This window comes from Blennius ocellaris (assembly GCF_963422515.1).
Source record: "Blennius ocellaris genome assembly, chromosome: 5".
Lineage (NCBI taxonomy): Eukaryota > Metazoa > Chordata > Actinopteri > Blenniiformes > Blenniidae > Blennius > Blennius ocellaris.
The window spans coordinates 20450754-20477210 of NC_137654.1; the positions used below are offsets into that span (position 1 = coordinate 20450754).

At 43.4% G+C, this 26457-nt stretch overlaps 1 protein-coding gene across 1 annotated transcript; it reads right to left on the bottom strand.

Moving 5' to 3' along the window:
* Positions 1-6629: 6629 nt before the first annotated feature.
* On the bottom strand, positions 6630-21550 carry emilin3b (elastin microfibril interfacer 3b). Its single transcript, XM_080496176.1, has 6 exons — positions 21020-21550; positions 10905-11027; positions 9903-10213; positions 9403-9749; positions 8934-9284; positions 6630-8417 (listed from the first exon to the last, which is right to left on the bottom strand). Exons 1-6 carry the CDS (start codon positions 21190-21192, stop codon positions 7272-7274), a joined length of 2451 nt encoding a protein of 816 aa, XP_080352302.1. The 5' UTR covers positions 21193-21550; the 3' UTR covers positions 6630-7271.
* Between the last annotated feature and the right edge of the window lie 4907 nt (positions 21551-26457).

Below are 26457 nucleotides of genomic sequence, written 5' to 3' on the forward strand. Positions count from 1 at the left end.
TTGACATAAGTAGCTGGTTCTAATGAAATGGAATCAGGCCTGTAGCCTGGTGTTATTAATCTGAGCAGATACGTTGGAGGAGGCCATTTTGTGTGACAACCACAGGAAGAGCACGACACAATCAAAACCTACCCGTGGCCTCTTGTCTTTCACTGATCACCTCCATTGTCCGAATTGATAATCAATGGTGCTGACCTTCTGTAGTCCCCTTACGGGGGACCCATTGGACGTGCTTACTGGAACCAATCCCGACACCACAGAGGCCGGTATCAACGGGCAGAACATCCCTCCAACCCGTGCGGCTGCTTCCTTCCAATTCTGCATACGAGTAGAGTTTACATCCATACATTTGTAAACCTGTTGCCTTTTCATCCTGCCAGCTGAAATCCAATCCGTTGCATTTTATGTTCTGGTGCATCGCCGGAAGCGGAAGCGCGCGTTTACCTCCTCTCCAGTCACTCAGGAGGTGAGCAGTGAAAGTCATGGACAGGCGCAGAGTTTGTGTCAAAAGTTCTCTCTTTTCCACGTGTGTTCGAGTGAAATGGCTACAAACCTTTCAGAGGTCGAACTGTCCTCCATCCGCGTTTTGAAAAGTTTGTCTTTTCTTTCATTTTTTTTATTTTTTTTCTTTTCCAGCACTGATTTGACTTATAATTTCTATTGACCTGGTTGTGAAGAACTCGCAGGTTCTCTTTGTAGTTCCTAACACCTACATGATACACTGTATAATATCTTCTTTTGTTTTCCTTTTCTTTTTCTTTTCTTTTTTTTAAGGAAAAAAAACATGTTGTTGCTTTAAATTAAAAGCTAGATGGACATTTAGCAAAAGCCAAATGGTCTTAGTACAAGTGTTCAGGTGATGATTTGGCCATCTGGATGATCGAGATATTCATTAGAGTCAGTGTTTGGCTCTATACTTCACAATGTAGAAGCAGCTTCATCAGCAAACACCATATATTTAGGAAGATGTTCTTTTTGTGACTACTAGACAGCTTTTTGTCCACTAGATGAAATAGTAACGGGGCAAATCGGTCAGCACTCTCTCGCTTTTATCTAAAATGGGAACTACATTGATTTCAGATGATAAGAGCATGCTGGCTAGTCTTGTTCCTGCTATATATTTAATGTACATGGTCTCAATCCAGACCAAGACCAGGACTGCTGCTCACTAAAGAGGCTTCATCGTACCATAATCTCACCTGTTCTGATCCATTATGTGCCAGTTTGAATGAAGGGACCATTTTCTGGGCATCTGACAAGACTGGCAGCCTTAAAGCTTCTTAATTTATTGCAGTGTTTTTTCACTCAAGTTTTTATTTTATTTTTTTTTTATAAGCAACACTATTTAAATTTCAAAAAAAAAAAGTGCATATCAAAATATTGATCATTGTAAATATTGTTGTGTGTAGTGTTTTAGAAATTCTATAAGGTCTTAAATCACTACAGATGCTAGCATAAAGAACAAGGCTTCAGAGGGTGTTTGGCTGGAGGTGTATTTGGTGCCATTTCAGTTCTCGTGAAGCTTTACACAGTGACATCAGTGTTTTTACATCACTGCTTCCCAGCACAGGTTAATTTCTTTTCCATTGAATGAAAAAAAAAGAATTCTAATCCAGTGAATTTTTGATGCCCTTCACAACCTCATAGGTGTCCTGCCATGTCCAGTGGACATGGACATCCGACTTCAGATGAAGCTCACTGTCCCTGTGTTGGCGTGCGATGTCTCTTTGAAAGTGACAGCAGTTGTGAGGTGCAGGTCGCAGGATCAATCCATCAAACGCTTACAGTGGAGCACAGGCACCCAAACCAGCGACACAATCCACTCCAAAAACCCACACAAATTTTTTTTTTATTTTTTTTTTTTGTATGAAAGCCCACTACTAAAAAGACAAACAAAAAAAATGACAGAGGTTGAAAAATTTAAACTAGCTCTTCTCTTATTGTAAGGAGAAAGAGATTCTCCTTGAATTGAAGCCATTTGTCAAAACTTGATGTCAGCCTTATGTGGATCTGTTTGTGTATTGGCATATTATCTTTTGATTATTGAGATTTGTATGATGGAAATTTTCTTTTATACCATCATTGTTATTGTCAAAGTACACCAATAAAATGAAACTTGTAAAGATGGATGCTTTTTCCCCCCCCCACCCTCGTTCTGTGTCTCATTTCTGGTCTGCCTGCTTCAAATTAGCTGCCTGGAATCGGTGTGGTCACTGACTCGGTTTGTAAATGTTACAGATAATAATGTGGTTGTGCTGCGTACGATGACTGCTGAACAGAGTGCAAACATGCCCACGCGGCCATGCTTCCTGTTAAGAGACGTTTCGTTTACACTTCATTGCCTGAATGAGAAACAGAGCCCATCCTGGTCACCGTTAAGAGCGGGAATCTCTCCTTTTAGAGCTCTATTATGTATTTCCAGAGTAAGCCTGGAAAATAGTAAGAGATGATGGTGAGAAAAGTAGGGAACGTATTCAAGTCTAAACGTCTGATGGTTACAAATTGATTTTACTTGGGAGATGAAATGTTGGCATTAGTATAAAGAGGTTTAAGCAATGATATAGGCACCGTCACATCCCCTCTTAAGCACTCTTCCCTCAACAGAGGTTTATTGTCTGTTATTTGGCTCAGATGCCTCGCCTTCATTTCTTGGGATCCACATTTGCCAAAAAGTTGCGACTATCTTGGGAGAAGATTCCCTCTTTGTGATGCTCTTTTTATAACCATCCCGCTTTCTACTCTTGTCAATGATTGCTGGACACGTCCAGATCCGGAGACAATGACGACGCTTGTTTGGAACCTCCAGCCTGTCACCCAGAGAAGAAAATGAGATACAGAATGAGATGCTTTGACGAGGGGTCACTTAAGATTCATTGAATCAAAGCGGCTCCAACCCTGTGGCATTTAGCACATTAGCTACGCATCTCCACTGGTTAACACAAGTGACAGCTGATAATTTAATTATGCTCTCAGAAAAGGGAATTCTAAGGGGCAGGAATAGGATTTGAACATGGGACATGAATGCATTCCAGAGCATTTGTGCACCATTGTACACACACACACACACGCTCACAAAAATATTGTGACATGAACTAGTATGATGCATTGTATTTGAAAATGTGCAAAAAAAATACCTGCTTTTATCTACACTTAAACACACCTGCCTGGTTCCCTGCTGATGTGTGTGAGTGAATGAGTGTGTGAGTGAGAGAGAGATTTTTGGCTGAGGCTGAAGGGGCTGGCTGGAGAAGCCCCATCTTAATGGAGTCTGGAAACAGAAGGCTTTGGTATGCTAACACTAGTGTCACTTAGCTGTCAGACACACACAGAGGGCAGCTCTTAAGATCTCAAGAGTTGCCTTGGCATGTGTACGCACCACATGACAGTGCGCACACACACCCATTATTAATTCATCCGCACGCACCCCCATGAGTGCTGTGCCACTCAAAGGCTTTGGTACCTTGTGTGGCGCCTTTGTTTCAGTGCACTTCTCCGCACAGTGTTGCAATCTGCATCAGGAAATAGCTGAATAACTGAATCTGGAGGTTTCAGTGGTGCAGAATGGTGTCACACAAGTCACACTTCCTCTGTGCTCTCTTTCTGTGTGTGTGTGTGTGCGCGCGCTACTTCTAAACATAGGCTCAACAAAGACAAGAGGCATGCCCTTTAGCTTTCCACAGTTCTTAAGCTTTCTTTGTGCCTTCTATATGATATGCGTGCCGACAACATGCATTTGAGGGCCCGTGCTCTCATATCTGCTCAAATCAGAGAGCAGCAATGCCTTGTGGGATGCAACCTTTGTACATGTGAGTGTGCGCGGCCTGATGTATGTGTGAAAACAAGAGGCAGAGGAGGAGAGCAGTGCTCGTGTGTGGCTGTCACATGAATATGTAACATTCTTTTGTATTACATAACAGTTTGTCACGGTCTCAGGTATAGATATTACCCAGTATTACAGCAGCCGTCTTCTCCCTCTCCTCCTCCATTCATGTTCCTCACATCGCCGTCGCCGGGTCACCCACAGGACAGTCCTGGTGTAGTGCAGCTTCCCATGGGGACGCGGAGCGCTCAGCTGCAGTCGGCCCGGGGCTTTAATCCCACTGCTGCTTGTTTGCCCTGTTTTAGCTCCCTCTTTGTGTCGCACACTTATGCTGGCAGGACATTTTCAACATCCCCTGTTGTGGCTTTTCTGTCGGGACACAGGGCATACAGCCGGGAGACGAGGAGGATGTAAACACATCTGTTTCCACTTCTCACATTATTCATCCCGCTTGACTCTGTTGTGCTCTCTGTCTCAGTGTCCATCCTCTGTGTCCCTGCCTGTCGTGCCCCGTCACATCATCGTCTATCAGCCTGGCATCCCTCTTCCTCTTCCATTTTACCAGCTCTGCTCCTGACTGTCACAGCCGCGTGCTTCCCTCCTCTGCATCTGTGCTTATATTTTCCCTGTGATGCCATTCCTCTGAACCATTTCCACCGTATTTCTCCTCTCGTGCTCATAATCATCCCACTGTCATTCCCCTGTTCCCTGCTCATCTCTCAGCCACACATCCAAATTAGTCTGTGCCTGTGACCTCCACCCTCTCCACCCGCTCTGCACAGCCCCTCCAGCTACTTTATTTTTATGCCTGGCCTCTGGGTTTCATTAGGCTGTGATTGCTTCGTCCTGTTCTGGTTACTGGGAGATGTTGTCTTTAAAGAAAAAAAAACAAACAAAAAAACCTATGTGCTGATGCTGTACAGAAAACCTGCTAAAAGGCGCTTCAGTGCTGCAAGGTCAACTCATTTTCGCGGCTCATTTCCCTCGACTTCATTCACCATCTTTGGGTCTCACCCAAGCTTTGACGTTACACGACTTTAATGTGCAAACTCTCACTTCATAGCTTCACTTTATCAACATGTGACTACGGGCTTGTGAGCTGGTGTTTTTTTGACTCTTGCAAGATGCAGTCAATCTGTTTTAGTTCCTTCATTGTCAGAAAAGCACAGTTTCCTTCATGCATTCAATTCGTTCAAAGAGCTGGAAGGGAAATTAATTCCTGTCATAAAATAGCTTACTGTGTGGAGTCACGCCTCGGACTCCTCCACCCTATATGCTGTACAGCATAAAGTAATGTATATTTCTGGTTCCCATTACATGCTGGCAGTCAGTTAATCAGTGAAATATGTTGCTGTCTGAAACTATGTGCTGATATTCTGTGAAATCTGCAGACAGTGCAGCCTGATGACTGGCATACTCATAATTCAGAATTTGTTTTCTGTCATAAATCTGTTCCAATAGACACCAAAAACAATTACTAAAGTCTTTTTTTTTACTCTCCATGTAGAGTAAAAAAATCACTTCTTATTTGTAAAGTTTGCATAGTTTTAGGTGATTTTGTCTCCGCTCCAGTTTTCAGGTGCCCTTGGTTTTTTATTTGTTGTTTTTCTTGGCCTTTGATTTGGAGTCATCCTTTTCCTTTATTCCACACCGACAAAGAGCCTGAACAACATTATTTTCAAGATCTGCTCTGAGATTATCAGCACGCAACAGGCCGCAACGCGACAAGTAATTTTTTTTATCGCTGCCTTGAGTGCACTGACATCTGCTATCTGACTGCCAGTGAAAAACTTTTTTATTATTCCCGTGTTCCATCAGATTTCATGACCCTTCTGATCCTGTGAACTCACTGCAGATGATATCATTGCATTATTTACTTTTATGGGGATTTCAGCCATAATGATGAAAAAGGTCGACGAGATAAAGAAGAGTGAGATGTTGGGAGTGATGACGCTGCCACCACAGTGGAACATCTGCCACTGCAGTGGAACATGGAGGTTAGTGTGGCTTGATTTCCCCTCATGTGACATGCTTGAAAATACACTGGACCACATAGTGGTGTAGTGGTGAGTGTTCTCTTCTCACAGCAGGAAAACCCCCGGTTCAAGTCTTTCTCTTGGGAATTTGTATGTTTTCGCTGTGAATGTGTGTGGTTTCTCTGGAGAGTTGTGTGTGTGTGAATGTGTGTGATTGTCTCGTTCTGTTTGTCCTGAAATTCACATGAACTCGCCCAGAGGAATGAGCCTTTGCCCTTTATCCTCTTGGATTGGCAGCAGCTTCCCTACCACTGTAAATTGGAAGAAGTTGTGGAGAAAAGGGATGGAGGAAAATTCAGTAACTCAAAAATCCGAGTTGGTATAAACAGTCAGAGAAGTTTGTGTAATCCTTATATGATCATGTTTATGTGCAGCTAAATTAGTTTCAAGCAATCATCGGAACACCATAATTATAGTTCATTTCAGAGATTTAGCTGATAATCTTATATTTTAATAACTTTTGGATTATGCTTTAATACATGTATTGTTTTTGTTTTAGAATAATTATTTAACACAAAGGAGCTGACAGGCTGTGGCTATATGAGAGCTAATCAGTGACTTCTTCCTAATCAAATGTGTATTTTCTGTATTCATACATAATCGTTTTCCATGATAATGATGGTTATTATTATGGTAATTTTCCTATTATATTTTCTTCAGTAATGCCTAATTAGACACATTCATATCGTGCATAGCACTTTTCCGGGTCTTCGTTATCAAGATGGTGCCTTAAAAACACACAGGTCCAACCTAAGCACAGCTCTTGAGGGTTTCTGATTTTATTTCTCTTTCGTTGATCATACCATGCGGTGTGTTTTCACTGTCCCCCAATGGTGAATCATGGAATTTCCCTGCAACTTGGAGCATTGCGGCAGAAAATGACAGTCAAAGCAGTACATATGAGCCCTTCATAAACATGTGGAACACAAACATTTATGGACAATGTAAATAGCACCGAGTTGGCATACAGTATTCTTCAACGAGGCCAGACTAGTGTCCACACAGAGGATGTCGAGGGTGCTTGTCAGCAGAAACCCGTAGCAGCGTTTAGTTGTTTTTTTTCCATCACTTCTCTAATACAAACAGTTTGACATCAACACAATGCAGTCACTCCATATAAGTTAAAAAAAAAAAAAAAGGTAAAAAGTCTAAACAAAATAGTCGTAATCAAAGAAAATAAACAAATGCCCCATAGCATAAAATCTCAAGGGAAAATGTTGCCCGGCTCTTTAACCTCAGGCATGTCTTTGTGTTCTGTGTCTGTCTCTCCTCACATCACTTTCACTAGCTCAGTTCACTTTCATCTGTGCACACAGAAACTGAAAGAGAGACACGACAGAAGTAAAGGAAGTCAGTTGAGCCTAATGAGAAGCACACATAAGTCTCTCTTTAAAATAAAATCTGTAGCTCAAATGCTACTGGTCTCCGTTTTGGCTGGCTGCGTCCTTGTTCCCGCAGTCTTTGACCCCATCTCTCAGCTCAGCCAGCTGTTCTGAATGCACGGCCAGGGTGCCGTTCACCTCAGCCAGGTATGAGTCAGAGTATTTCTCCAGCTCGGCCCGGATCCTCTCCAGGTGCTCGGCCAGCTCGCTCAGGCTGCTGCACTGGCCCTCCACCTGGCTCACCCTGCTGCCCACGTTCTTCACCTCTTTCTTCACCTCTATGGCCGTGCTGCGGCAGCCCTGCAGCTCGCCGGCCAGCTGTCTCTTCAAGGCCACCAGCTCTCCCTTCAGCTGGGCCAGCCGCCGCTCCCCGGCTCCCAGCAGGGAGGCCTGGTGACCCATCAGTTTGGTGATTCCCTGCACCTGGTTGACGAGTTGGTTCTCCCTCTGCTCCCACGAGGCATTGGCATGCCCCACTTCACTGGCGATGAAGCTGAGGGAGTCCTTCAGGCCCTTCAGAGTTCTATTGACGGAGTTGATGTTGACCTTCAGTAGTGTGATCTCACCCTGAATGGCTCCGCCCGACTCCTCCTGGGTGATGCGGGAAAGTAGGTTCAGCAGGGTGTGATTAAGGCTGTCCAGCTGGTTCGAATGGGAGTTCAGACGGTCTGTCATCTTCTTCTCCATCCCTTCGCACTCCTCCTCTTCCTCAGTGCCGGTGACACGCCCTGCCGACGGAGTGGAGGGGGCACAAGAAGATGTGCAGAGGAGCTCCAGGTCTATTAACTGCTTCTGAATCCCATCTAAATCTCCCTCCACTCTCCTCCTCACAGTCTCGATCTCCGTCTCCAGTGCAGGGACCACCTGACCCTCCAGAAGTGCCGGGGCTGTGGCGTTGCTCAGCTCCTCCACGGCCACAAACACTCTCTCCTCCAGCGTCTTCAGCTTGTCCTCCAGCATCGTCTTGAAGCCATCCAGGCCACCCGGGTGCCACTCGCCCCCGTCTGCTACGTCGCCGGTCGCATTGAGCCGGCCTTCGATGTCCACCAGGCGAGTCTCAATCAGGGTCTCTATGTGGATGCTCTGGTCGCTGAGGGCGGTCTGCAAATGCCTCTGAGACTCCGTCAAACCTTTAACTGACTCCTCCAGCAGCAGCACGCGCTGAGACAGGCTGTTCACCTGCAGACATCAACAAGTCCGTCAGACACTGAGGATTAACATGGAATGGATCAGGTTTAAGACATTTTTCGAAAAAAAATATTTTCATTCTTTTAGAGGGATAAGATGAGAAGATATTTTTCCTAAATGAGTCTTAATACTCTTGCCAGAGACAAAACTAAAAGTTGGGTTTTGCCTTTCCTTCCACGACCGGTCTAATTAAAACTAAAAATGTACCATAAATGTAATGACAATTGAAGGGGATTTATGAAGATTTATCCAGACTCATACTTTCAACATAAAGGCCTCCAACCATTATGTCAACAAATGATATTCATTTTGTATGGATTCCAGAAGCCATCAACAACAATATCTAGCTTGGACAGATAAAAAAAACCTTTTTTTAATGAATTTCACATGTATTTTCTTGTCTGCTTATATGACACCCAAATCAATGTGAACTTTTGAATAGAGCATCGCTTTTGCTTGCATGTATTTTCATGTTGTATTTATTGTAGTAACAGGAATGTACCGTACCTGTCCGCAGCAGCTCTCTGTCAGAGTTAGACCCTGAATCTGAGCTTGCAAAGAGCCCAGCTCCTCCCTGAGTCCAGTTTCTCTGCCGTCCAATGATTGCTGCATCTGCTCCTGACCATCCATGTGCTCCCTGTGGCACTGCTTCTGCACCTCCCCGATTCTCTCATTGCAGTGCGTCTCCATTCCCGATAGGCGGCGTTCAAAGCCGTCCAGGATGTCCGCCCTCACCCCAGCCAGTCTGGCATCAAAGAGCTCATCCACATGAGACCTGGAGCTGGAGCCTAGAACTGGCCTTCCCCTGACTCCGTCCTGCAGCCTCTTCAGCTGGTCATCATGACCCAACACCATCCCCTAAAGACACAGAGAGTCAACATCAGAGGTTGGTACAGGAAGGGGTGCAGTGTGATTTAGTTGAATTGCTCGGAGAGCTTCAGCCGACTTGTTTTGCACAAACACATTTGCACAGCACCTGAATCTCCTCCAGAATGTGAGTCTTGGCTCGCAGCTCATCCTTCACTTCTGTCACTCTCCCTGCTAAGTCTCCGAATCCACTGAAACGTCCTCCTCCTTCCACGCCATCAGGTGTCCCATCTGGGATCACTCCAAAGCCAACTGTGGAGTCTGGGACCCGGGGGGGATTGGGCAGCAGCGACACCAGGATTTTATTGGTGTCTTCTCGGAGGGATGTGCGCAGCCGCTCTTCAAGTCCGGCTACCAACACGTTGAGAGTGTCCAAACCCTGAGTGAGTCGGCGCATGTCGTCCTCCATCCGGTCCAAACGTTCACCGGTCACTCCCGAAACGCCAAATCTGTTTCCTGTGGTTTCAGAGGACATAACAAAGAGGAGATTTCACAAAAATAGTTTTTGTAAAGATACTAAGTGGCTACACTGACACATATACTCTTCACATTAGAGTGGCCAGCAGCAGAATGAGCGAATACATCAGTCTGGTCACAGTCTGTCCTCACCATAGTTTGGTCTTCCTGTCCCAGTGGGCAGTTGTCCTGAAGGGATTGGTTTAGCATCGGGCACTCCAGGGATTGGTCTTCCTGGTTCAAGCTGGCCTCCTCCTGGTTTCTGGTCCACCGGGGGTCGAGGACCATGGGGGAAGCCCTTCAGACCAGGCCGGTGAGGTTTCAAAGGTGGCATGATGACGTCCGGCAGCGACGTGGGCCCATCATAACAGTTTTCTCCAGAGTAGCCGGGGCAGCACCTCCACTCAAGCTCAGTCACTGTCTTAAAACCAACCTTGTACTTTGGTTTGTAGAACGTTCTGTACCTGAGAGAACATATGATGAGGAATTAAACAAGTGCATGTTGGGTTATGTATGAGTCATTTAGCTTTTTACTAATTAAGTGCACATTGCACTATCTCCCTGTGCTCTGGCTGAGCAGAGATGAAGATATAAACGTGTTCTCGATGGGATTAAATGTGGATGAGAGTCAGATTAGGAGATTAAGACAAAACATGCTTCAAATAATGTGGCATCACAGGATTGGACCTGGGTCAGCACCTATTGTCTTGTTTGAGCTGAAATTCCGTTTGATTTGGAAGGTAAACTGAGGACACTCACAGTTTAAAAGCGGATGATATACACTTACATCTGTTAAAAAAGTCATTTAAACTCCGACTTCTATTTTTATATTACAATCTGCAGAATGATCCAAAAGGTTTATTTATACTGACTACTCACTTCAGTTGTACTTCTATAGCTGTTTCACTCCTTTTCATGTTAAAAACAAAAATAGAAAACCGAACCTGTATTTTGTTTTTAAAGTTCAACGGATTCGTTGAAGAAGAATATAAACATGTTCAGCTGAGTTTCACGTCAGGAAATATAAATGGGCCATATATAATCTGAACACTCGAGGGCGCCATTTACGCAGACTCCATTACACACTGGGCTCTGCGCTGCAGAACAGAAAGCTAAAAGTGAAATGTTTCCCTCGGTCTCATTTGTTTAACTTACATGACGACGGGACATTTCTGTCCCCAGATGCACTTGGTGGTATATTCGGCCTTCACATAGGTAGACACGCCATCCTGCATGGTGCATGTGATGTTTCTCTGGACCACGTAGGCGCAGTGGTTTCTGCAGGCACATGGTAAACTTGTTACAACAAACCACAAGCTGAACAACTCAAATACACACGCTGCAAAACCTCATACCCTGGAAAATGACCATACTGACTGTGGTACATGTTATGGCAGGCAGTCTTCAAGTTCAAACCATTTAACTGCAATGCATATACCATTTGAACTTTTGGTTTATTAAAGGAAACAATTTGTTTTCTTCAGTCCAGTTCAATTCAAAGACTTTTCCCATTATGTACCCATTTTTCCTTTGCACATTTGCATACTACTTTGTTGTGTTTAACGTAAATTAATGAGCTCTGAGGTTGTTCAGTGGTTTCACTGTTAAAAGATCTCTGGTTTGAGTTTCAGAGGATCATACATGTTATATATCAGAGATGGATTTTTTCCGGTGCTCTTTTGAGGTTTGTTTGTGTATCTAGATTTCCCATTAGTGGGTATGTGAGTGTGTGTCTCTCTGTATGCCCTGGAATCGACTGGTGAATTGTCCAGTATGTCACCAACATTCACCAGTAATCATCTAGGAAAGGATCAAACTCCTGACTTGGCTGAAGCAGTATTTAAAAAAAAATGATTAATTGATTATTTGCATTGATTTTGAATAATTGCTTTTAGCTTTTACCTTCATTCTTCTGAATTATAGCTTCATGGCTCCATTTTTCAGTCTTCATTTTTTGTTCATGTATTGATGATGACACTGACATTCTTTCATCAAGGTTTAGATGGACACTTGATACGACAACAAGATCAGAAAAGGTTTGAAGGTCGTTTGTTTTTATTTCCTTAAATGTTTAAGAGTACCACTCCTTGAGATGTAACATCTAATTGTATAAAAAAATGTGAACGTTTGAATTATATCAAAAAATTACTGAGATATGAAAGCAATATTCTCCAAGAATCCTTTCATTCTCTTACAGATTCCACCCTGGACATGTTGTCAATCCACTCACACTCGTATTTACATCTATGGGAAACTTTGAGTTACCAAAAAAACAAAAAAAACAAAAATATTGAAATAACAGGCCAACTAAACACAAAATCCCCACCATGGACTCGAACTGGGGACATTCCTGCTGTGAGGCGTAAGTGCCAAACACTACACCAGAGTCCGAAGCATAATAACTTTTGTGTAACCGCTTGAAATGACTGTTGCATCACGTTGGACCGTCTCAGTCATTCTCTCGCCTCATTTCCAGCGCAGCTACAGAAACTGCAGAAGGCTCCCTGTGCAACACAGGAAATGATGAACTGCGCTCTTTAGGCCCACATGTGAAGCATTTCTCACATTCAGAGGGGAGCATTTAGCATCACATGCAGTACTTTGCGTTGCTCCACAGCTGTTTCGGGACAAATAGAAGTGTTTTGGAGCAGCAGGGAGAGACACGGGGGCTGAGGAGAGTCTGCATGCCAAGCGACAGGCAGGGCGGCCTGTTAGGATCTGTGAGAAACTTCTGCAACGTTCTGCAAATCACCCACCGTGCCGATAGTGTGTGTGTGTGTGTGTGTGTCACCACTTTCCCAGTGTTGACATATGTTAATAACGGTGGAAGGAAAAGGGCAGGCGTCAGGATGACAGAGCCCCTTTCATACCAGCCTGACAACCTGCTGCCAGGTCATGTGTTCAGGAGGAAGTGGCATTTATGACCTTAACTGATGTGGTGTGATGGGAGTACTTTAAAACTCACATGTGCAAGTTACCGCTCGCTGCAGATGATTTTCTCCGCCATAACAAATACAAAGATTGTCTGGCTGTGGAAGGTGCTCAGCTACATGAAATGAGGGCTGCAAACGCGGCACAACTGCGAAAATGTTGCAGCGTCAATGATCCTGGCTCATGCTGCCGTCCCACGAAGGCTTCTAACAACCCGGCTGACTCATGCAGTGCTTTAGTGCTGCTAATAATTTGCTTTCATGCTGTTTTTCCTCTCACAGCACCCCACCTGCAGGATCTTTTCTTTACCATCCCGGAGGGAGTTTAACTTCGATCCCTCCCTGTGTTGTCATCTGCTGCACACTACACTTCTGACAGATTACTGGCGCCGAGATCAGCGATGTTTCAAACCATGTGAGGCACGTGACGCAAACATACTCGCCGAAGATTGCGTTCACGTGGGGATGTCAAGGCCGATTTCAGAAGTCAAGAAAGAAAAGTTACGTTCATGAATGCTTTAAGGAGCATATTGATTACTAATATCAGATTTTAAATCAGATCAGATCACGAGATCAAAACGCTAGAGGAGTTTTTCTTTGGCGTATGTGTGTGTCGAGGGAAAATGTGCCTCAAGGAAAACAAGTAGCTGTGACAGCTGATGGAGAGCAGCCCGGGTGCATGTGTATCTAAATTACAATAAGTTATGTGACCCTTCGCGCGCACTGGAAGTGGAAAGTGCCTATGTTCATTCATTTGTTTGTCAGGTGCACATCTGGGCGCGAGCCAGCGACCTTCCGGCTCACACATAATGGCTCAAAAGAGCAGGAATCCAGATGCACATGAGAAAATGAAGAATGTTTCCCCGTGCGCCTAGGTTTCTGTTTCTGCCTCTCAGTCTCCTTCCACAATCTGCTCCTTGCCTGTTTTCACAGATCTGTCAATGTCATTTGGGCCTATGAGAGATATTTTATCCTCTGTGTCTTACAGACGGGGCTGGGGTTTGGGAGGGACCTGGCTTTGTGAGACTCACAGTGGAGCGCCGTGATAAATCCCGTCCCCCTGCGCCGCGGTGTCGGCGGGGGCAACAACAGGTCACCTCCTCTCCTGTGCGAAAACAGATTGTTACAAGACGAATGTTGAGTTACAACTTGAAAGACGGCGATAATGTGCGCGTAAACTGCGCACGGAATGACACGCGGCCGCCGTGCACATTTCATAGACGCAGAACTATGCGGCTTCGTTCGTCTCACTGTGAGCGACAGGAGGCCCCGCAGCTCTGCAATAAGAGGACTGCATGAGCCCGAAGCCAACCCCTGACCGCGAAGGGAGAGCGCTCGTATGTGAGAAGTGCTCTCCTTATTATTTGTTATTGTCCCAGCCATGTGCTGCAGCTGCAGGAGAGGTGAGAGCTTTGTTTTGGGCTGCTCGTGTGAGTGGGAGGATTTCCATCAGGGAGAAGGTCGAGTTATTCTGGACATGTCTGGAAGTGAAGGGAATGAGAAGTCCTGATGTGAGAACAGAGGAATAAGGGGAAGGAAGAGGGAAAAGGAGGAAGGCGTGTGAAGGTCTATTCAGAGCTGTTTTTTTGTACGACTGTGACACTTTCTGTGAATAAATACTTTATGTGGGTTTAAGCCCAAAAACATGCTTGAAAGTTAATTGTTGACACTAAGGGCCTGATTAACTTGAGTTGACTGATCTACCAACATTCACACTACAGATCCCATCTGACAAAAGGATAAAATAAAGAACTATCCATTCAGCACATCAGCCTTAATATTGAATATAAGTTGTGTTCAGATCACTCGAAATTCAGAGAGGACCTTATGTTAATAGATTAATGTGTTTTCACTTTATCTGAAACTGTTTGAAAAGGAGGTGTAAATCAGCCTCTGGCAGGTTATTGTGGTGAGAGATGTTTCTTCAGATGCCCTCCACCACTTTCATTTGTAGAATTTTGTTATGCTTCTATCATGCTGTACACCGGCGTCTTTAAAACTTTTAAAATCTCTTCTGTGGCTCATCTTTTCCCCACAGCTTTTAACTTTTTCTTCTTTTGTCCGAACTCGCATGCATTTCCTGGACTGCTCCGATATGTGAAGTGATAAGTATGCAAAAACCGTCACGTGTTTACTTGAAAGCACATCTATTTGTGGGAACATAGAATTAGCGCGCTGTGAGCAGGATCTTCGGCCCTGGAATGATTGTGAGTGTGTGATAGTCCACCTCCTATGTGTTTCCTGGCCATGAAGAAGAACAGGAGACAATTGGAAAATGTGAAAATGTGGAAGCAGTATCAGAACCACAAAATGAAGTGCCTCTACTTGAGTGCTTCCCATTGCAATCGCCTCCAGATTTAAAAACATTGAGACAGTAAGCACACTTTTAGTTGTGCATTAAATCGACTGAATTCATTAACTTGCACAATGTTCTAGTGAAGTCTTTTGCTGTCTTTTATTCTAAACACTTTTCCTTTGCCTATTGTTAAACACTGAAAAAAACATGAGAACACCCTAAATATGACCAAAAAAACCGCACCCTAACTGAACCACCCAATCCCAACAGGTCCAACTGCGTTTGAGCCTCCCATCATCACCTGACCTGCCCCTCTCCTTCCACAACCTTTATTAAAAACCTCTTTTTCCAGATCACAGTGGGCCACACTCACTTCTACCAGAATTGGAGCGTGGTATTTTCTGGACTATGGGTAAATACTTCCAGTATATGATTGCGCTTTCTAAATCAAATCACAGCATTTTAGTGGGGAACCAGAAACTTCCCACCTCTGATTCTCATGTGGAAGGTTTTTCATAAATATTATTGCACCTCCACCCCCTCCTTCTCATAACCTCTCCTCTTCTTCTCCCTTAAAAATATGAACACTGCAGGTAATCTCTGTTTAATTATCCAAGCATACCAATCTAGCCCGTGTTGAATTTTTTTTCCCCCCGTGTTGTCTTCTCACACCGTTGACCGTTGTGCAGCGCTCAGCCCTGCCACTTCTCCCCGCGTGTTTTGACACCGCGCCACTAAAAGGGCTCACCTTGCTCATTACTACCACTCTCCCACCTGCAGGGGTCCCTGACTATTTGAACCCAGCCCACCGCTGTCGGCCCTGACAAATTTACGACTCGAGTGGGCCAGATAGAAAAGCACGCAATCTTTAATAGGACCTTTAACAACCGTGTCCATAAGCTAACTCGTCTCCTCCAGGGCCCATCTCTTTTCATATACTATGCTTTTAATGATGCCTATTTCCAGCCAACTGGCTGCTCTTGAAGGCCCCGCAGTGCAGGGCTGACTGAGGTGCTCTCGTGGCTAGTGCGGGTTAAAGGCTTGATATTCCCGACTCAAACGCCAAAGGGATCACTCTGTCATCCAGAGACGGGGTCACTCCCGAGCCAGCTGCACTTTTAGTTTGAGTGCCGATCATTATTTATATACAGCCAGCTCAAATTATGGTGACGACCTCCAAATGTTCTTTCTGGAGTCATTAACAAATTCATTTCAATAATTCGTACTATTTTTATAGACGATAGGGCCTGCTCAGTGGTGTAGTGGTTTGGTCCACTGGTTGCCCGAGCTTAGCCTTTTCGCCTTTCTGTGTGGAATTTGCATGTTCTCTCAATTACCTGCAAGTGTGAATGTCAATGTCGGTCACTTCAAGTTTACTCTGTAACAGACTGATGACCTGTTTTCACTGAGGTAATAATTTATTAAAATCCTGCATTGAAGCAGGCTGAATTTCACACACATGCAAATAGATTGTCTTTCCAGTTTGCATGCCTTCTGGTTTGATCAGCTAATCCAATAATGCAATAATACCATGACTGACATCTGAAACAGGAGCCCGTTTATAAGGAACCTGTTGGAAACAGAATTCTTTCCATCTTTGTTTGCTTGTCTTCACCATGGATTTGCTCGAGCAACAACAACTACCAGATCAAGCCTCATTCTATGAAGTTGGAGGTGTTTGGTGGAGGAATTAATCAAACATTGGACTGTTACAGACAATAAACCAGAATGCTACGCCCCAAACAAACAACAAAAATACAATCTATAGTAGTTAGACTCACATTTTTCAAGGTGCAAAATCCACTTTGGAACCATTTATACTTGAAATTGACTTCAACTTCAATTGATCAGGTCCTTTCTTTTATAATAACACACTGAAGAGTCAGGACTATTAAGCATTAATAATTAACATCAAATGTATGTTTTTGGACTGTGGGAGGAAACTGGAGTACACATAGTAAACACACATTTAAACAGGGAAACTGTGCAAAACTCCAAGCAGAAAGACTGGCAAGACTCAAATTGGAAACCTTCTTGTATGTGTTAAACACTACACCACTGTGTAATAAAATTGATATATCTTAGGATTAGAGTGATCAACAAATTAAACACAACATCAGGATTGTCCAATGAGGAAAAGATGAAATTGAAGAAAAAGTGATTCATCTCCAACCAAACTGAATTTAATAGGTGGTTTATTAAAATTTCTGCTCATAATATTTATCCGGCCAACTTTTTAAAATAAATCCAATAACACATCCTTTTGAATTAGAATATGGTGCCCCAGTGGCAGTAAGGCGGTCTGAACTGACTAAAAAAAGTGTTTTGTAACTTGCACACTTTTCTGCGTACAGGAGGAAGCTCAAATACCGGTAGTGAAATAACACAACTTTACTGATCCTCAAGCATTTCCCAAAGCACTTAATCTCCTTTGAGTAAGCTTTCTGCGCTGTTGGGTCGAGCAGGCTTTCAATGATTGTTCCAATAATTGAAACACTGGCAATGCTTGTAAATGAGCTGTATGTGATGCTTTATTCAGAAGTAAGTCAGGTCACATGAACCAGTGTGCGAGAAAAGAAAAATAAAGAAAAGTAGAAATATCTAGTCGAAGGTTAACTGTTACAGGTTGAAATGTCACCAACCAAAATTCATATGAAGCATTGCATATTGTGGTTTTCACCTGCACATCAACTCAATGTGAAGTTTTATGCATGTATGCAAAGCTGAGCAAGAAGTTTTAGAGCGATGCACCAAAACAGTTTTAACTTGGTCCAAAAGTATTTTGCTCTGAATCTCAAAATGCAGCAAAACGTCTCCAAATGGAGTGAAATCCTACATTAATCGTTACTTCCTGGTTTTGGCTCTTTGACTGTTTGACATGTTTGACCCCTCTAATCTAAAGTTTTAAGTTAAAGAAGTAAATGCCGAAGTTTGTTCTGTGGATAACGTCAGTGACATTCACCGAAATCTTCATCTTTGATCCTTTAAAGTATCATTACTTTGTAGTAATATTTCCTCAAAAAGAGGTGTGAGTTCGTATTTGTAGGGTTTATTTTGCATTCATTATGAGTTCAAGCAGAGTGGGATAATAATTTACGCTCTACTCTTTGTCAGCAAGCAGTGAAGATGTATGTAAGTTCTGACCCTTAGGGTCAACAGTTGAAAACAGTAGGGGGGGTTACCAATAAACTCAGTATTTTACTGAGTTGCCTGAAATTGTTTTTGTTTTGTTTTTTCTTTCCAGAGAACTGAAAACCATCAACTTTTTCAGATCATTGAAATGAGATTTAGATAAATTGTTGGGAGTTTACTGCCTGGCTTTGTGACTCTTGGCAGGAGTCCGGCTCCGTTCGCGTCCTCCACTGGACACTGAGCACAAATGTACAACAGCAGCCTGTGACCTTTGACCTCGACCAACACACTCACCTTTGCCCTCTGAACTGTGTGTCATACGTCACTGAAAGGCCCTCTGATGTGTCTCTAATGGGATCAGTAAAGACTTGGCTGAGATCCTAATTGATTTAACCAACACATATTTCCCAGTGACTCCTGGTTGATCTCTGATAGTCGACATTGTGTGGAAGTATGCAGAATCATGTGACAGAAAGCAATGCATGCCCTTGTCTTTTAGAATCATTTGCATCTACAAACAAGCCAAATGTCAACCATATGATGTGTTGTAATGCGACTTAAAAAAAAAAAAAACTCTTTCTGCTTTTTTTTTTTTTCTGCCAAAGCTTTGAATGAAAACACACTTCATGAAATTGGAAACTCCCGAGCCACATTTTTACCAAGTGGAGGGATATACGCCTCTGTGCAATAAAGATATGACGGGATGGCTGTAACTGTCTGAGATGTCCCAGTCGGTGACTAGAGGGCCATATATTTTCTCACAGCGGTGAGTGGCTGCACTGAATGAAAGGACTGACTGTGAAATCAAATCACCCGCTTTGCTGCCAAAACATAGATAATAATTCAGCACGAGGACAAAAAGTCTGTGGAGCACTAACAGCTGAGAATTTTCCTTTTTTCTTTTCTTTTTCTTTTTTTTTTTTTAATAAACCCCACAGAAAACATGCACGTTTTCTCCACGTGACGGTGTGGTCAGTCGCAAACAGAAGTTACATTTTGCAAGCTGTGAGGACACGAGTGAAATCTCCCAGAAAACACACATAAATAGACGTTTCTATGTGAGAGCACACTCTGACGCGCACACTTTTATACTCACGTCATCAGAGCACGTGTGTTATTTTTAAGTGTCTATTTCCACTGACCAGTCAGCTGGACAACAACTGAGCTCATATATCTGTGGTGGTGGTCTGACACTGACACGTCCCCGAGGCCCACTGTGTCCAGGACAGGTCAACAGCTCCCTGTATAAACACTGTGTGTGTGTGTGTCTGTGTGTGTGCGTGTGTGGGGGGGTATTAACGGCTACCAGCTACAACAATTACTGACCGCCTATTGATCTGCAAGTGTCCAAAATTACTGTGGTTTATCTGGTATTGTCAGGATAGAAGGCCAACTATAAAAGTGGCTTCCATGAAATATAAATATATCTCATTGGTCTCCCTCTCAAAATGTAAGGAGACACCACTGTCGAGTCACCTCGTGAAAATAAGACACAGAGCCTCCAGTCAAATACTTTCAACCTTTTCTCATAGGTTACATTGCATAATCCACTCCAACTACGATGCTTTTCTTTTTGTCTTTAAGTACTATGAGATGGCTTTGTTGTTGCCGTCACTATACAAATAAAGCAGAACTCACATATCGTGTGAGTTATAAAAGCTCAAAAGGATATGTGTATGGATTGATTGATATAAACATTGTGACATTTTGCTGGAAGTTTTCACTACACAAAATCATACATTTAAATAAAATAAAAAAATGATTACGTGAGTAAAAAATGATTACATGGAGTCTGAATGTGGGTTTTGCATGGAGGGGGGGAGGGAGTGGATGCTGAAGTGTCCATGAATTGTAGATGGAGGGTGCATGGCAGACTGAGCAGGACGGGGCAATCAACAGTCCTCTGTGGCAGTTTGAGTGAAGCAGCAGGTAGCTGGGGAGCTGTCCAAAGACATAACAGCTCTCATGGGAAGCCAAGCAAAAGAGAAAGGGAGGAGGACAAGGGAGGATAAACTAAAGGAGCCATATCATCCACAACCCATCTGCACAGTTTAGCCTAAATAGATGTTTCACTTTAAAACTTAGTGATTGCCAAAATAGTCCATAATGTTGGTGTTATCTGTGTGTGTGTGTGTGTGTGTGTGTGTGTGGGGGGGGGGGGGGGGTTAACTGGTATTTACGGTTAAAAGGTACTGTGAATTGTTCATGCAACGCAAGAACATCACATTCACTGGAAAAGTTTATGGAAAATGCATTGGCAGACAGAGCCAGAAAACGTTAGTAAAAAAAAAAAAAGACCCAAAAAGAAAGTGTAAATTGGCTGTTATTGCTTCAAGACTGGCTGGAGAATAACTGTGCCACTCCCTTCTGGCAACGGGTGCCCATCTGTACAGTAAGTCTAATTGAGACCCCTTACACACACACACACACACACACACACGCACGCACACACACACACGCACACACGCACATACACGCATGCACGCACGCACGCACACAGAGCCTGTGAGAGATCAATAACCCGTCATCAACTCAGCACCCCCTCGCTGCACCACAAAGACCATAATGACAGCTTTGTTTTTGTAACGCAGCATGTCATTGTTGCTCTATAATGTTTATCCGCGGCCACAGATGGTTCTAGGTGTGAACCACAGAAAAGGGACAGATTTGGAGGAGGACAGAAACAGAGCGTCAATTCAGGGATCTGTTACAAGCTGCTTCTCTAACTGAAACCATATTCTTGCAACTCACTGGTGACATGGTTTTCTCTGGGGAAATACAGTACGAGGTGGGTCCTGCCTGCACTCAAGCTACTTGGAATGCTTTTGAAAATCAATACCCTTCACCTTGGGAAGAGAAAAAAGAAAACATGTGCATTCGCACCGGTGACACGTCCAGAACAGAGAACTTACTTGTGACGAGTCATGGGCTTGTTTGGCGAGTGGTGGGGGTTGAATCCAGCCTTGTAAAGGTTGTACCTGCTTCCATAGAAAGAGTTGACATTGCCTCCATAGAAAGTTCCTTTACTGTCCACCACAGAGAGCAAGACCCCCAAGAGAAAGAGCTGACACAATGTGGTCCACATCGTTTCTTCTGTTTTCAGTCTTAAAATTCCAGAGCCTTAAAAAGTTGCAACAGCCTAATGGGGGGAAAGAACACCAATTGTAACTTTGGGATCCTCGTCCTGTTTTTCTTCAGTGGGCCCTGAAGTGCCTGAGCAGCTGAAGCATCAGCAGCATCTCGTCCTGCACACCTTCAGCTCCTCCACTAACCAGAGTCTGAGGACACGGGACAGAGCAGGGGGAGAACTAGAGCGGCTGCAGAGGGAGGGGAGAGGAAGAGGGCAAGGAAAACAACACAAAGGTGTGCTGGAGGAGGGGAGAGGAGAAAGAGCAGAGCTGGACAGAGAAGAGACGGAGGGAAGAAGAAAGTGTGAGCGAGTGTGTTTCTAGGAACGGTTTAAGCCCCACACACACACACACACACACACAAACACACACATGCAAGTGAGTGTATGAGACCTGCTGACGAGGCTCGACCCTCCAAGTACTCTGCACTGTGTGTGTGTGTGTGTGTGTGTGTGTGTGTGTGTGTGTGTGTGTGTGTGTGTGTGTGTGTGTGTGTGTGTGTGTGTGTGTGTGTGTGTGTGTGTGTGTGTGTGTGTGTGTGTGTGTGTGTGTGTGAGAAGCAATGTGCTGCTCTGCTGCCTCTGAAGGGGCAGGCAGACAGACAGCCTGTATTTGCATATCCCACCCCAGCTCTGCAGAGGAGGGTGGATTGGGGGGGGGGGCGAATATCATTTGGTGACTTGTTCTCACTTTTCCTCTTTGTTGCACAGAAAATACAGATCTGCATATTCAGATCGGGTTTAAAACGACAACAAAAAGTTGCTTCATATAGCTCTGACCTCTCTTTGTCTGCTCCAGTTTTAAACCAGGGATTTCTCTCCTAAATCTCTTGAAAGGTTTTTATTTCTTTACTCTCCCTTTTTCTCTCTCCATCTGCCTCGCCAGCAGCTGTACTTCAAAGTGTTGTCCCGGTGTGCTGTGCCATGTGCACGGCCGCGGCCGCGGCCAAGCCGGACACAATGGACCTCCCCCTCGCCTCGCTGCGGTCAGTCATTAAATATCCCGACCACAGCTTCAGTTGCGATCCACACCCTGACCCCCCGCTTATGTCTTACTGCACTTCCATGTGCCTGTTGAATTCATGCATAACCGCCTCCTGTGTCCTCCTGTGGGGTTTCCCTGGGAATTGCTTAAATCAGTTCAGTTGGCATAATAAGCGAGCGTCAGTGTTTGATCGGTGTTTGAATGAATGTTTGTTGAGCCAGAAGACATTTCCATAAAGCTTTCCGACAAGGGAAACAAATGCTCTCAATTAGTTGCTTTCTCTCGTTTGCAGACTGAAATGATAAATTTTTAATGACCCTCCATCATTTGTCCTGGACTCACAATTATGACTGAAGAAAAATAGCAAATCATAGCATATGACCAAAAAAAATAAAAATGTTTTATATAGTTTTATGACTGTAGTTGTGGCATTAAATCACTGTCGGGCAGAACTGTGACTGACAAATTGCTCAGTGAGTCTAACTGGAGGAGAAGAGCCGGGAAAATGAAAAGCTTTATGTTCCACAGCAGACAAAAAGGATTAACATGGCACATCAGAGAGGAGGGCACAGTGTTTCCCCGACTTCCAGACACTGAAATATTGTAAAAGAAAATATCCACTGGATGCATCACAACTGACTCCTCTCAGTTATCAATTTATGTGTGAAGGGAGAGCTGAAAATCTGGGTAATTAACGTCATTAGGGCAACTTTCAAAGCTACGAGGGAGACAGGAGAGCGGGAGGAAGAGGAGGAAGAGGCCGCCGCCGCGTGAATTAGTTCCTTTGTTTGAACAGTCGGTTTGTAGCATCCTTCCCACTTGTGTGTGGGCTACACACCATCTACCCTCCGATGTTTACTCTTCATTTACAGGTCAGTGTGAAAGAAAAACACACAGCTTCACGGCAGGCAAAGAGGCCCATGGTGTGAGTGGAGGAGTTCCTCTGTGTAGACAAAGGAAGAGAAACTGTGACGGTTGTGAGGAGCCACACATGTTTCATCCTCAATATATGTGAGAATTGTGGGATCCAATTTAATGGTAAATTGCATTCCCATTTCCCAAAGGAAGCCCACCTCATACTTTAGAAAGCAAAATACAATTAATCTTAGCTCTTTCTGTGTTGAAAGTCAGGTTCAAGTTGGCCTGTTTCTTTGACTGTTTTGTTGTTTTTGTGACAAACACAAACGTGGCAAATATGACAAGTGACGTTAAAAACCTGAGGACCAAAAACAGTTTCAACTATAAAACTCCCAAGTCCCAGGACAATATTGTTGTTATTGTCCGTCTACTCGGAAATCTGCAGAAGAACTATTTACTACAGCCGTGGTGCGCAATTGAATTGGACCATTTAAAGAAAGTTGCGCTTTCCTTTACTGACACCAAGACAGAGTCACAGCATTTTCAAAAAGTTGCATTTCCACAGAGAAAGAGTCAGACTATTTAAAAAAAAAAAAAAAAAAAGCATTTTCAGTTTGCACCAAGCACTGCTGTCAGGTAAATGGACATCCAAAGCACATTTTCATTTTCACTTGAAACTGTCGCGTAAACGGAGCCTCAGTCATTGACTTCTTTATGCCTGTAATCTTAGTTGTGTGCTTTAGATTAGAAACCGCTCTCAAGGCTGCAGGATATATTTGTTGGTTTTTTTTGCTGCAGATTCAAAGATCAACAATTATTTTTCTTCCTTCTGAACCTTTAGCCCAACTCCCCAGAAACCGTCACCTTACAGAAGCAGCGAGACGGAAACCAACTAAAATCTTTGTCCATTCTGGCAGACAGCTCAACACTCAAATACCATTTTTCACTGAAATGACTGGCACAATTTTATCCAGATGTCAGCCCCGGCACATTGTCCAGATGTCAGGGGGGAAGAAAGAAAAATAAGAGTGAATTTGACTCATTTCAGTTCAGGAGTTTATAATGAAAACCAAGGTACTTAATACTGTAGTAAACAAATAATCCAGTCTATAAATGTCAAATAAAAAGACTTAAACTGTGCAGCATACTCTTGGTGAGCCAAGCAGAGAACGTAATGAATTATTAACCAATCAAAACAAGTTACTGTTGACTGTAAGTCCTATGAGTCTAAATTTATCCTGTTGTCGCTCTTTTCCTTGTTGTTTTATGTCGAATAAAGAGGTGCTCTGCCAACCCAGGATTTATATCTCCTGCGCGCCATCTGTAAGCAGTTTTAGATAAGTATCCTTATCTGCTGGTCTTGACTGGTTCCATACACTGAGATAGAAATCTGAGATGAAATTTGTCCAACTTTTTTTTTTTTTCACTCCTCAACCTCTGACCAACCATTTGATGGAATATGGATTTTATATTGAAAACAAGCCAACAAGGGCGACATTATGGGGCACAATGTTTAATTTTCTCATCTTTATATAGTCTGGACTTGGGATGATATATCCTGTCCAAGTGACTTAGAGCCTGTGTCTTTCTCGAACTTTCTGAGAGTGGCACAGAGAGAAGAGACAGTGTGTACAGTGAGAGGAGTTAATGAATCCACTTAAGTGAAACGGAACACCACTAAATTAGATCCGTTTCCCTAACCCCTCCATGAACCATCTCATCATTTGCTATCAGTCTTCTCCGGGATTTCTCGACGACACACTTTTATTAGATTTAGACACAGATGCCCAGACACAGTGTGGACGGAGCAGAGAAAATGGAAAGATTCCAGCTCGGTGACATCAGCTTACTCAGACAAGTGGGCACTTTCTTACAGTAGTGACCTGGGACGCAAACCAATCTTCATGAAAGAAGACCACAACTGTCATTTCATTCCCTCTTCCCAGGCTATTGGGAGTTGAAAGGTCATATGCACACATGGGACCCAAACATTTGTGCCGCAGTGATAGTGCTCCTTATACACCTCAACCCGCAAACTCAAACTTTTCCTGCTAGAAGTTTACATGCTATTAGCCCACTTGGTGTGTTAATTCCTCAGTGGTGTGACCCTCCATCACTTCCACCATAAAGTGTGCTCGTTAACATGTGACACCAGCAATAAAATCAGGCCTCCATCTACACCAGTTCAGGATGAACGGTGATAAATTACCCTCTCTCTCCACTCCACAGGCTTTAAAAGCCCACCAGTGGTTTGCAACCAAAGAGAGAAGAAGACCTCTGTGCCGGCCTGGGTATGGTAAGATTTCACATGGCGTGCATAGAGAAATGGCATCCACAGAAAGTTCAGTATGAAATATATATTTAAAAAAAAAAATCAAAGCAAAAAGCTCTTACTGAAGCCCTAAAAGCATATTTTCCATTTTCTCAACTAGCTTGTTAAATATGAATGATGAGATCCTAAATGTTCTCAGGGTTTTCCAGAAGTTTCCTGCTTCTTTCTTCTTTTGAAAAAGGCTCAGTTGGGAAAAGCTGAAGTCACAGTTGGTGCTCCAGTCAGGATCAAGCTCTGAATTCAAATTACAATCTGATGACACTTTGATTTATGAACACCAGACCTGAGAAACAAATAGCATAATATTCAAGATTTATTTACAGTCTTAATGAATTAGGCCTTGTAGCTGAAAAAGCCATAATCAAAATGTCCAAACAGACAAATACATGTTATAGCTGTACATGATTTAGTGATATAAACTGGCTTGTTAAAGCTTGAAAGAATGTAAATACAATTTGTAAATGCAATTAAGAAACTGCTTACAGGTTTTAAAAGAGAATCAATTTCACAAACAATCACAAACAGATGGATGCATGTAATGCCTGTTAATTATTTCTCTCCAAATCCAATTTTCCGAGTCTGAAATATCAATGTTAAAACTCAACATGTGCAGCCTGGAGTAAAAACTCACAGGATGAGCATTTATGTATAAAGAAGATCTAACTCCCTTGCACAAACAAATCTACACCAAGATATGCGTAACTTGATTTTGGTAACTTTTTTCTTGAACTTTCTCCATGTTATGGTAAAAGTCAGGTGCAAACATAACAGAGGATCACCAGGAACTGTACACCATTACTACCAATAGGTACTGAACGATTACTGCAAGTTACTGTGTTTATAGTATAAACTTTATACATTATAAACATCTTCACAAGTTCAAAGCAGAGTAGCGAATCTCAAGACCCTTCAAATTATTTGAACACGTTTCACTCAGTGACATTTGACTATATTGTACATAACAAAACTTCATGTGTCGAGACGAGAAAACAACAAAGTGTTTTTTCAAAAGTTGTTGCTTTGTCACAATACACCAGCTGCTGTGAGC